This window comes from Vulpes lagopus, chromosome 19, assembly GCF_018345385.1.
Source record: "Vulpes lagopus strain Blue_001 chromosome 19, ASM1834538v1, whole genome shotgun sequence".
Taxonomy (NCBI): domain Eukaryota; kingdom Metazoa; phylum Chordata; class Mammalia; order Carnivora; family Canidae; genus Vulpes; species Vulpes lagopus.
In genome coordinates this window covers 22010647-22023497 of record NC_054842.1, presented here as the reverse complement: position 1 = coordinate 22023497, position 12851 = coordinate 22010647, and the positions used below count along the sequence as shown (strand labels likewise).

The 12851-nt window shown below is 32.6% G+C and overlaps 1 protein-coding gene across 1 annotated transcript in view; it reads right to left on the bottom strand.

Annotated features, from left to right (window-relative positions):
• Positions 1-12851, bottom strand: part of ZNF385D (zinc finger protein 385D) — an 877499-nt gene that overhangs the window by 652877 nt on the left and 211771 nt on the right. Inside the window, exon 2 of the mRNA XM_041733685.1 lies at positions 3646-3864. Coding sequence (XP_041589619.1) covers positions 3646-3864 — 219 coding nt within the window. The remainder of the gene's footprint in view (positions 1-3645; positions 3865-12851) is intronic.

Below are 12851 nucleotides of genomic sequence, written 5' to 3'. Positions count from 1 at the left end.
AGAATAATATGTGCTTTGCAAAGCTGTTGACTGGGGTTTCATAGATGGTATATATAAGACACCCAGAATAATAAATGCTAGCTCACTTTTTGTTCTCTTTGTATTTTTTTATGACAAAACTTATATTCAGGCAACAAATAGACAATATAGATGGGGAAAAGTATTAAATTTTGTTGCTTTTGCACAAAGCATATTATACATATCACTTTAAGATACAACAAGCATCGCTGGTGTCTTAGGTAGATTTCCAGGAAGTAGACTCAGATGATTTTGTGGGCGAGTGGTGAATGAGGGTTCTATACCTCTGAGGCATGAGGAAAGCAGGACTGGGTAAGGGCTGAGGCAAGGATATGATAGTACTGCCACAGTACCATCAGCAATCTGAAGCTGGAATAGCTTTTTAGAGCTGTATACCGACTTTTGAGGCAAGGAGCTGGGGCTTCTTCAGGCTGCCCTCAAGAAAGGAACAAGTTCAAGAGAGGAGAGGTAGCTCCCTTTGGCTGAGGGCATGCTTAGGGAAGAACCCAGCAGGCAGCATTTCCAACTCAGCAGGAGGGACTTTGGAGACTCAGGATAGCATGCACCCAAGTGTGGAGCACATGTTCCATATAACAACTTCTCCAAAGAGTACAGCACTATCAGAAATGTAAAAGTCTTACCTGTGGGAACAGTGGCCTATTAATTAGTACACCTAATGCATTTTTTCACTATGATCTTCAGATGACCACTTACTCTATTAAGTGAGATGACATGAGAAATGCAATATTTTGCTTAAAAATGCAGAAACCAAATTTTAGATGATTGTCTACTCTTGTTCACTCTTGTCTTCTGTAGTATTTGTTAGGATATGACTTTAGGCATATAATTATAATGATGCTCTATGTTCAGTAAAGTCAGAAATGATAGTATGTTTTTCTCCATTTAGACAATCTCAAATGAATAATAATTAGTTCCATGTCTACTATTTATTTTATTTGCATCCTTAAAAATAAATCAATTAAGTACAAGGTTGGATGAATTCAGGTAAACATCTCTATTGTCATATTCCTTTTTTGGCACTACTATATTAAATTATTCCCCATTTGAAATCTAGATTGAAGAGAAGATTTTCTAAGATGGAAACAGTTCACAGCAGTCCATTCTGCAAGTGTGTACATTCCAGAAGAAGAATAAAACAATTTATATTTCTCCAAATAAAAATGATAATATTCTCAATTAAGAATTTTTTTGGATCCTTTATTATTAGAAATTCCATTTTTAGCTTGGTTTCTGTGTGGTAAAGGAATCACAAGTAATAGGTCTATAAGGCTTGGAATGGGGCTTCTTTCTAATTCTGAAAAAGTCTGAAAAAGTACACTTTGAGAGTGGGGAAATGGAGGAATATGTATAAGAAATAATATCTCCATATTAATGTGAGGAACTAAGTCAGTTGCGAAGTTGATTTCCTGTAGTAACATCCACCTGTACAAAAAGGTGAGGCTTTCCTCTGAAGTATCATTCCAGGCCAAACTAATATGACCTAAACCAAGTGTTCTTATTAATTCTTGGTTGTTTTTAATGACTCTTACTAGAAAGAGCCTTGGAAAAAAATATGAATAGAAAAATGTAGCAATAAATTTTGTTAAGCACCATATTGATCAATGCATTGTTGAAATATGATAGGATTTTTTTTTATCTTTCCTAAAATGATTTCTCTCTTTGAATAAAGAAAGGCAAGTTTCTACAGAATATTCATTCTGAGGAGGCAGCAGACTTCAGAAGTGCAGGTATGTAAATGAATAAGACCTGAGTTTGATTGCTAGTTTGACCATTTAATAGTTGTGTGACCTTCATCACACTATTTAATCAATGTTACCCTCAATTTCCACATTTATAAGAAAAATATGATAGCAACATCTCTGTGGTTGTAATGAAAAATTAAACAAGAAAACGCACATAAAAATTTTATCACAATACTACCCTATAATAAATGCACTGATAAAATTATTTTAAAATACCAATTTGAGGGAAATCATTCCTCGTATTAGGATTTGAAAACCTTTGACCATTCTAAATTTTGTTTGGGATTGGCTCTGATTTGAGTTTCTAAGCTAGGCATGACTTTTGTCTTGGTTTCCTTGTATGATATCATTTATTACTCCTCCCAAAAGAGTTTTATAAATGTAAAGGTAGGTAAAGTAAAACACCAGACTTGTCACCATTACCTCCAATAATACAGACTTAAAGAAAAACAATTTGAAATTTAATCATACTGTGCTTAAGAAGATTTTACCCAAATAATTAAAAAAAAAGATTTTACCCAAATGTCAAACATAAGGTGAAGTAGTTCAAAATAGAGGCTGTGAAATATATATTTTAAACATGACTTAAGAAATACATTTTTGTCTTACTAGTTCATTTTATACCTGTAGAATTTAGTAGTTCTCATTTTCTGATGAGTACTTTTAAAAAATATTTTATTTATTTGTTCATGAGAGATGCACAGAGGGAGGCAGAGACATAGGCAGAGGGAGAAGCAGGCTCCTGGAGGGGATCCTGACATGGGACTCAATCTCACCACTCTAGGACCAGACCCTGAGCTGAACGCAGAGCTCAACCACCGAGCTACTCAGGCACTCCCTGATGACTATTTTTGTTTTTTACATGTCTTTTGACCACCAACATCCAAGATTAACAATTAGTCATACAACAGAAACATAAATACGGAGTCCTTTCCAGTAGACTACTTTAGCTTAGCCATATAAAAACGCAAGGCAAGGTAGAAATAATTTCGATTTTAAAAATGTAGAGTTTTTCTTCTCATTATTTGGTAGCCTTGAAGTAAACTACAAATTTATGTTAAAAAAAAAAAACTTCATGATGTCAAACATTAGCATAGATGAATATTTGGTCTCATTATTAAAGCCTTAAAATTTAGACAAATGTATATTATTTACCAAACATGAAGCATCCAACCAGAATTCAGTATTGTAACATTTTGTTTGCTATTGTTTTAGCTTTCCAAAGGAATCCACTCTTCTCCTGCCTCAACTCCTCATGTTTTTTCTAAAACAGTTCCATTGTTTCCAAAAGTGCTATTTTTAAAATGTTTACTCTAAAACTCAGCATACACTTTCAAAAAGTATTCTAAAATGATTAAGCAAACCATAAATTTTCACTAGCAAATTTAAACAATCTGTAAGTACTGACATCATACTTTATTGTTAAAACATGTAGTTCATAAGATATGTATTTTTCTCAATTGAACGGCAATCTTACTTACCTATTGAAGCCCCTATCATGCAAAAACAAAAACTCTAAATATCATTTTGTGTAATATTTAAAAGGATGTCCATTTGCAAAATCTACATTAAAGGCAAACATCAAGGAACTCTAATGTCAACTTTTTCAAATTATAGCAAATATCTTGGAGGGTCACGATCACAATGCTAATACAATTAAGTATATACAACAAACAAAATTTCCCGTTTTCATCCAAAATGCTGTGAGGGATTATTTAATTTGATATGCTGACAAGCTTTTATGTAGTGTTCTGTCTGGGTCTTAAAAATAAATTAGTCCATTCTTTTATATTTACATCTGCAGGTACACAAATAACTTAGGTTGATGATGTAAAATTGCTAACACATTTTTAGAAAAACTTACCATTGTCATTTTTCAGCATCCCATTGCTCAGTTGTTTTAATCTCTTTTGATGTGATTTGCCATTGTAGTGGATTTGTGCTTGAGCAGCTGAATTCAGCTGAATGTTACAAACGTTGCACAAAGTGAAATTGGTATGTTTCTTTTCTCTTTCTGGTTTGTCTTCAAAGTCATCAGGTAAAAATTCAGCCTCACTCTCTCCATCATGTGCACATGTGAAATCTAGGGGTACAAAGGAATTAATGAACAGGCTGATCAAGACTTCTGGATTCTTTCATAGTACTGAATTGGATAGCAAATAAGCACTGTTCTAGATAATAAGAATTCAAAATTTCTACTTCTTCCATTTTTAGCACGTTGCTTTCATACTCTTTGAAAGTATATCACTTCCTTAATGGAATACAAATGAGAAATATTTCATTTTGTTTTTTCTGTGTCAAATGTCTGACAAAGGTCTAGCATGCATTGTCTCATTCAATCATTATGACAGTAGAATAGAAACTATAGATTTTCCTGTCTCATACCTGAAGAAACTAAGGTTTAGAGTAGTTAAAAAACTTACCTAGGGTCACACAGCAAATAAATGGTATAGTTAGGATAAGCATTCCATTTTATTAATCTCCAAATACCAAGTTCATCATCTTGTTTTCTAGCATGTATTAATGTAGATAATATCTTTTTGATTCAATTAAATAACTTTCTCTTGTTTTTATATTCCTTGCCAATTAAGTAAGGTCACTTACATCCTACATATACAAAAATGCTGAAATTGTTTCAGTACCTAAAATTTCATATTTTATACCTGGAGCACAAAAGAGATTCTGAATACCGAAGATACCTTTGTAAGTAAGGTGCAAAAAGTGTAACTTATCTATGGATTACATTGGAATGTATTATTTTTGGATAAATATATGCTTTGTATACTCAAATCCAAGAGAAAAGTGCCACTAACAGTTCCAGTACCACTGGCTTTACCATAGTAATAATTAAGTAACTACTGCAATACAAATTTAGCTATTCATTTACAAATTACTTAAAACAATGGCTCATTTCAAAATTCTTTCTGTGTTTTCACTACATAGGACTCAGCCTAACTCTTATGGTCCAGATTTGATTTCTCCATTCCAGTTTTACAGGTTCCTCAAGGATTTATTGCATTGTCATTGAAAATATTGGCAGGCGAAAGCAACAATTATTTTAGCATGAATTTATTAACTGCCTACTGTGTGACAGGCAACTCCGTAGGTGCTGGAGATAAACTGATAAGCAAGATGAGGATGATCCTTACCATTATTCAACTTATTGATAATGATAAGATGGTTATTACAAGATAGGCTTTGGCATCAAGTGAGTGAGGTAACAAATGCCAAAATAATTTTAATAATAAAAATTTACCTAATAAATCAGGTCAAATACCTAATACTTGAATCTCTTAAAAAATATTGAAGTATCTAATTTCCAAAAGGAATAAAAGATTATAAGTATATAAATCATGCTTTGGGGAAGACCAATTTATTTAAAATATATTAACTTCCCCTTTAGAAGGAAGCTTACTCTTTCTTACTCAAGTAGACCCTATAACAAAATATTAAACATATAATTTAAGTGGTCACATTGAAGAGAAAATAGATTTTTTGAAGTGATTAAATAATTTAAGTTATAGCAAAATATATACTAAATATATTAGCTTTTCTTATTTTATATATATATATAAGTAATTTTAGTATCTACTCCAGATTGTATTCAGAATATTTCAAAACTTTTTTCTAGAGTTTATTTATATTTTTTAAGTCTTTTATCTCAACTATCTTTAAGTAATGAAAAAGATTAAATAAAAGATGGTACATTTAATCATTGTGATATTGTATAGCCAATAAAATAGATTGGAAAAATTTATAACACGGGAAATTTTTTCTATATAATTAAAAAAACCTATAAGATGTAAATTTATAAATGTTTACAACTATGTAAAACACAAACAAGACTTCGAAAAAATGATAATAGTTGATTCCGAATGGTGAGATTAAAGTTGGCTTTTTTTCTATATCTTTTCCTCATTTCCAAAATTTTACCTGGTAATCACTTACTACACTTACTACTTTAAAAATCAATATATTTGAAAGAAATAAGCCATAAAAGAGAATATGTATCCTACTGAATGAATGGTAGGTTTGTCAGAACTAGGCTAAACTATACAGACAGTCCCAGAGCATGAGCTCTTGTGACACATCATTTTTAATAAATATATGCGTTTGTTTGGAAGGAAACATTTTCTTTCTTGATTCACATTTCCACCTTGACCTATAAAATAAGAATGTCTGCCAACAATTTAGTAGAGGAAAATACTGGAGATGAAATTTTCTATCACGGCTATGAGATTTATTTGCTTACAGATAAGGGGTTCCCTGATCACTAAAGAAAGTGAAGACTAGGTCACCAGAGTCAACAATTAATTTTGCACTAGGAGAAGGAGAGGCAAGGAAATAACTCTTAAAGGAAATAGAAAGTAAGATATATTAACTATGGCATGAACATTAGGAAAAAAGGAAATCTCGATCTTGGTGACTGAGGTGTAACATTGCAAAATTTTTATAGAATATGCAAGAAAACAGCAATGTTTCAAATGGCATTCTCTAAAGTAGGAGGCAGTATATACATTGGTAATTTTGACTCCTAATATGGTAAAAGTTATCATTTAAATTCTGGAGGGGAAATTTTGCTCATTTGACTTTCACTGACAGAAAATTCAGTGGTCCTACATAGGCTTTAGGTAACTAGCTTGGAACCCAAACTATTTTATAGATACATTCTTTTTTTTTTTTTTTTTTTTTTTTCCACCTAACCTCTGTTCCTCAGAACTACTGAAGACAATGAAAGTCTGTGGCTTTACACAATAATGTGGATCTAGACTTCGTGGTGTAATACGTTCAAGGATTAGAGTTATCATAGGGATGATTATTGTAGGAATTAGGTATCAGCTTGTGGGTGTTTTAAATTTTGTAGACAAAAAGTTTAAATTAATCCTATGATTCATAGAAATAAAAGGTACTGTACATAAGAGAACTCATCTTTAACAAGCTATATTAAACCGTATATCTGAGCATAATTTGAGAAATAAAAGTGGACAAAATATTTTCCCTGGGAAGCAACAGGGTTCTTGAAGTTCATTTATAGTACATTGTTTTGACCCACTTGAGAAACTTTTGAGGTAGAAGCTGAAATGTCACCTCTTGAACCACAGCACCAGCCTTTTAGTGTAAGACTGCCCCGAAAATTGCTTATCTTTTCTTCCCCATACCACGTTCAGGGTAACAGCCCATAAACCTAATGAACCCAAAGTTTGGTGTTACTCAACTTGTTAATAATCAAAAGTTGGGTAATAGGCACAAAAGCCAACTGGAGCTTCTAATGACCAATGCTGGAACAACCAACTAAATACCGTATTATTGGTATAGTCCAAAGTATAAAATACTTTACGTTTTAAATACAAAATATCAATGAATACATACTGATATTTTAAAAAGTAAATGCGGAAGAAGATGCAAACCCCTAAAAAGAAGTGATCCAAATAACTTAAATAAATACCCTTCTTCAGGAGGGATGAGACATAACTCCCTACCCCTTAAGAACAGGATCTGCTTAGTGACTTGCTTCCAAATGATAAAGTACGGAAAGAGGAGAAAAAGTAACTCTATCATGGGGAAACTTGACAAACACTATCTCAGCTATGTAATCAAGGCTAACAACATTGATAAGTCATGTTGAGAGCATGTAAACCTTGATATGCTGTGTTGAGAATGGTTTTTCACCTCTATGTGTTTTCCTCACAAAAACACATAATCCAAGTCATAGCATGAGAAATACATGAGACAAAAACAAAATGAAGGACATGCTACAAAATACCTGATTGTTACTCCTGAAAACTGTCAAGGTCATCAAAAACAAAGTTTGAGAAATTATCACAGCCCAGAGAAGCCAAAGGAAACATTAAAAGTAAATGAAAGATAGTATCTAGGATAGGGTTCTGAAACTCAGAACACTAGGTAAAAAATAATAATAAAATACACAGTTTCATTAATATTAATATATTATTACAAGTCCATTAGTTTTGATAAATGGACCATATTAACCTATCAACAATAGAAGAAACTTGTTGTATGAGGTATATGGGAATTGTACTAACTTGGCAACTTTGCTACACATCTAGAACTCTTCTAAAATATATATATTTTAGATTGGGGAAAGGTCAGGGTCCATTCTTTCTTCTTGATCCATCAAGCCAGAATTTCTCTGGAACTTCTGTACACCGAGAAAGAACTAAGAAAGAAGCTTCTCTTCTTTTCTTCAATCCTCACTCATTTATCCCCAAGCAAGAAAAACAAATTGTGTGATTGGAAGGGTGAGGGAAAGGATCACTGCCACATGTGTGGCCCACACACATGGTGAAATTTCAGGAGAAATTTGGTATTTCAAATTCTTTTAAAATTACATTTTTGGAGGGGACTGGATGGCTCAGTTGGAAGAGCATGTGACTTGATCTTAGGGTCATGAATTTGAGCTGCATGTTGGTTGTAGAGATTACTTAAATAAAAATAAAACTTTAAAAAATTACATTTTCTTATCTTCCCAATTGTCATATGTTAACTTAAAATGTAAAGGTTCACATTCCTGAATGGAAGCCCAGAATTTTCCAGCTGCCCTGCATATGACTGGGGAGGTAAGTGCAATTCAGACAGGAAAGGGTGGGAAATCCAATATAGATCATGGTTCCAAGCCATTTTTTAAAAAATTTAATTTGCCTATTAAAAACTAACCAACCAAAATATAGCACACCTTAACTGAGGCCTTTAGTCTATTTATAAGTTCCAATCAGGATGAAGGATAAGCTATTCACACACACACAGCGTTATCTAACCAATCTCCATATAATTAAGCATTCAGAAACTCCATTTTTGGTTAGAATTTCAACCCTACCAAAGCAATCAACAACCATTAATATAAAATTAGAAGCATTTACAGTAGCGTCTATCATTTGACAAACGAAATTTGATTGAGTGGAAAACTTTCTCTATAGATAATTTCAGTGTTTTATTTCAAAGTTAACAAGCCAGGTTCCATTGTTTTGACCCTGGTTGCCTTTATCTCTTGTTCTTGGATCTGCTACCTTATCAAAATGATAAGGCTTTAAGATCTCCAGGTATCTTAAGGGTCTACAATAATATGAAGTGACAGTAGATAACATCTACCAACAGGCAGTTTAGAGCACAATAAACCATACTCTAAAAAGAGTTTTATATGACCTATAAAATCATACAATAGTAAATGGCATAAATAAACTATTATTGCTTTTTCAGTGGCCTCTCCTGCCATAATATTTTTAAAAATGAAATAGATAGGGACTTATAAATACAGAACACATTTAGTACAGACCTGCTTCCATACATAGTCGCATAACTAAATAGCAAACACTAAAAATACCTTTAGAGACCTTGGCATGACCATGTATGTAGCAGTCATTTGTCATTTAGATTAAAATAAACATTTGATTATAGATATGAAAGATGAATTGTTCAGGTGGATAACAGCTAGGAATACTAAAAATATATAACTCATAAATTCAATTGATAAGCAGCTTTAATTCCTTGACTTTTAATAATACTTATACAAGGACAAGAGGTGATAAATTTTGCCTATTTCTTTCAAAATCAATTTCTTTGAGAAAATAAAAGCAAACATCTAAATACTGTCCAAATGTAAAACAACTTTTGTTCTAAAAAATTATCTTTCTGAAAAGAGATATCTGATATTAAATGCTTTTATTATTTATTTATTTGTTTGTTTACTTATGATTTTATTTGTTCATGAGAGAGACAGAGAGAGAGAAAGAGAGAGAGAGAGAAGCAGAGACACAGGCAGAGAGAAGCAGGCTCCATGCAGGAAGCCCAATGTGGGACTGGATCCCTGGACTCCAGAATCATGCCCTGGGCCAAAGGCAGAATCTCAACTGCTGAGCCACCCAGCCGTTCCTAAATTCCTTTTAGAGTCTGTCACAAATAGCTTTCTCTATTGCTTTATTATGAAAAAAAGTACTTTTGGGGGAAGACATGAAATTCTAGGCCATTTCACTGAAGAGAAATTTTACTTCGTACAATTTGTACAAATCCTAATGGAGTTTGTAATTTGCTCTTGTATGACTTTACTTGCCTGACTCAATAAAAAAGATGATAAAACAATGCAACAAAGATTTAATCATTATTTGTGAGAATATAATCTCATAACTACAACCGTAAGATGTCATTCTGAGGAAATCTCTCAAAGGTCAAATAAAAAATCAGAGAAAGGTATAAACATCTTGAATAAGTATTCACAGAACAAAATACTTAGAAAAATGGTACTATACTACTATTACATGATTGGATACTGGTTATTTGGAATAAAATTTCCAGAGACAATATTATAAATGGATTTTAAAAGCACTCATTTAATTTGAAATAACTTTAAAAAAATAAAACAGCTATTAGGTATCTTAAAGGTGATTTTAATGATGACAAAAATTGTTGTCCAAAGTTTCAATGAAGTTGCTTCTTAAAATGAGGACCACCAATGAAGTATAACAAGCAAATATTTTATATTTTTGAAGATTTATTTAGGGCACCTGGGTGGCTCAGTTGTTGAGCATCTGCCTTTGGCTCAGGTCATGATCCTGGGGTCCTGGGATCAAGTCCCTCTGCCTCTGTCTCTGCCTCTCTGTGTCTCTCATGAATAAATAAATAAAACATTTAAAAATTAAAAAAAGATTATTTATTTCAAGAGAGAGAGAGAAAGAGCATGAATGGAGGGAGGAGCAGAAGGAGAGAAACTTCAAGCAGACTCTCTGCTGACTGAGGCGCCGAATACTGTGGGATCCATCCCATAATTCATGAGATCATGACTTGAGCTGAAACTGAGTTAGACACTTAACTGAGCCATCAAGATGCCCCAACAAGCAAATATTTTAAAATCTAATCATCATTTTTGAAATTTATAGAAGAAAGTTAGCTATTCTTTTCTCGTCTTAGTAGAAAAAAATGAGCGATTGAGTTTTATTTGATATTTCCTTAAATTAGGATTTCTGCAAGAAATCAAGTGAGCGCTCTCAGTAGACAATTTTCCTCTATTTTCAAGACTAATTCATTTTTTTAAAGATTTTATTTATCTATTCATGAGAGACACAGAGAGAGAGGCAGAGACATAGAGGGAGAAGCAGGCTTCTCGCAGGGAGCCTAATGTGGGACTCAATCCCTGGACCTGGGATCATGCCCTGAGCCAAAGGCAGACACTCAACCACTGAGCCACCCAGGTATCCCCAAGACTAATTTAAAAAACATCATATTTTACTCTAATGGTCCAATATTAATCATACATATTATAGGCATCATATATTAATTATATTTATAGCATTTTACCTTTGAGAAAATTATAGATCACATTCTTATACACTTCATTTTTAAAACTATAAAGAGTCCATAATTACGTAATTACCTTAAAATACCAACATAAGAACGATTTTGCATTGATCTCATTCCCCACTAGAGTGCAGTATGAATTTAAATTTAAAACTACAGTATCTGGAGATTCCCATATCACTAGGCATAAAAATAGTATTATTGTAACTTTATAAATATATAACACACACATATTCATATATACAGTATTCAGCTTTAGTGGCATGCATATATATAGTACATCTAATTAATTCCACATAAATTCACCAAAATTTAGCTATGAAAGACATTAAAAATAAATTGGAGAAACATCATAGAAAATCAGACAATCTAAATCAATCTAATCATCATGTTACTATAGGTTCCCTATTAATGAGCAGCAACTGTTTTATATAGCTTTTTGACTTAAATATCACGGTGGAACTTTAAAAATGAGGACATTTTAATTAGTACTATCTTACTTTTATGATAGGAAAATGATATTATAGAAGATTACATGAGACAAGTCAAGGTTAATGGATTATTACTTCAATTACAGTTTTTATTACATCATGGCATTAAACCAAATTTGTCAGTCTCAATAAGATTATGGTTTTCACAAGGTGAAGAAAGGCTTACTATATATTCAAGGATTCACATACAAAAATTAAACTGGGAATGTCAGGATAAAATATAGAATGAAACTTTTATATATATTCTTCCCCCTTTCTTAGGCAGTGGGCTTTAAAAATTGTAAACTCATAATCAGAATTTCTAGTTTGAGTTCTCAGATAAAGAAAATCCTACCTTACTCTTCAAGGGACTCATCATGAAATCATAGCTGGAAAATCATTGAGACCAAGCAAGAGCTCATAGTTTAACTGCAAAACTAAAACCAAAGGCAAGTCTTGTCTTTTTAATAAAAGGCATTCTATTAAAACCAATATTCAGTAGATGCATTTTAAATTTCTTTTTTTTTAAGATTTTATTTATTTATTCATGAGAAACATAGAGAGAGAGGCAGAGACATAAGCAGAGGGAGAAGCAGGCTCCCTATGGGGAGCCTGATGTGGGACTAGATTCAGGTCGCTGGGATCAGGCCCTGAGCCAAGGCAAACGCTCAACCACTGAGTCACCCAGACATCCCTGCATCTTAAATTTCAATGTAATTAATGTCATCCCTTAATGTTTCAAAGTCCTATGAAAAACACTTCATAACTACTTTTTATTATATTTTTAAAATGGACATTTTTCTATATTCTAGCCTTTTAAAATTATTATTATTATTATTATTATTATTACTATTACTATTATTATTATTTTACTTCAAGAATCTCTTTTGAAGTCAGTCATGATGTCAGGGCCTCCAGGGCAAAATCTGACCCCCTGGATATATGCCATCCGGTATCCTCACCATGCTATCAGAGTGTTGAGGCCGGATTATGAGCCATGCTCCTGAGTTCTCAGGCTATATTTTTTATGATGCTATTCTAAATATTAACCCTGTTCCATAGAGAATGCACCAAATAGCTTTGTGCTTTTATCTGTGTCCTACTTTGCATGGAAAGCAGCTTACATAAAATTTAAGAGTGGTTTGCCCCAGAAAAACTTTTGAACACCCAAATTAGAGAGAGATTGTTTTGGCTTAAATCTGGTGAAAAAAAGAAAAATCTGGTGAAAAGTTCTGTGACGGAAGGAACCAGAAACTCAGAAGATCAGTAAAGGTGATTTGACAAATATATTTAA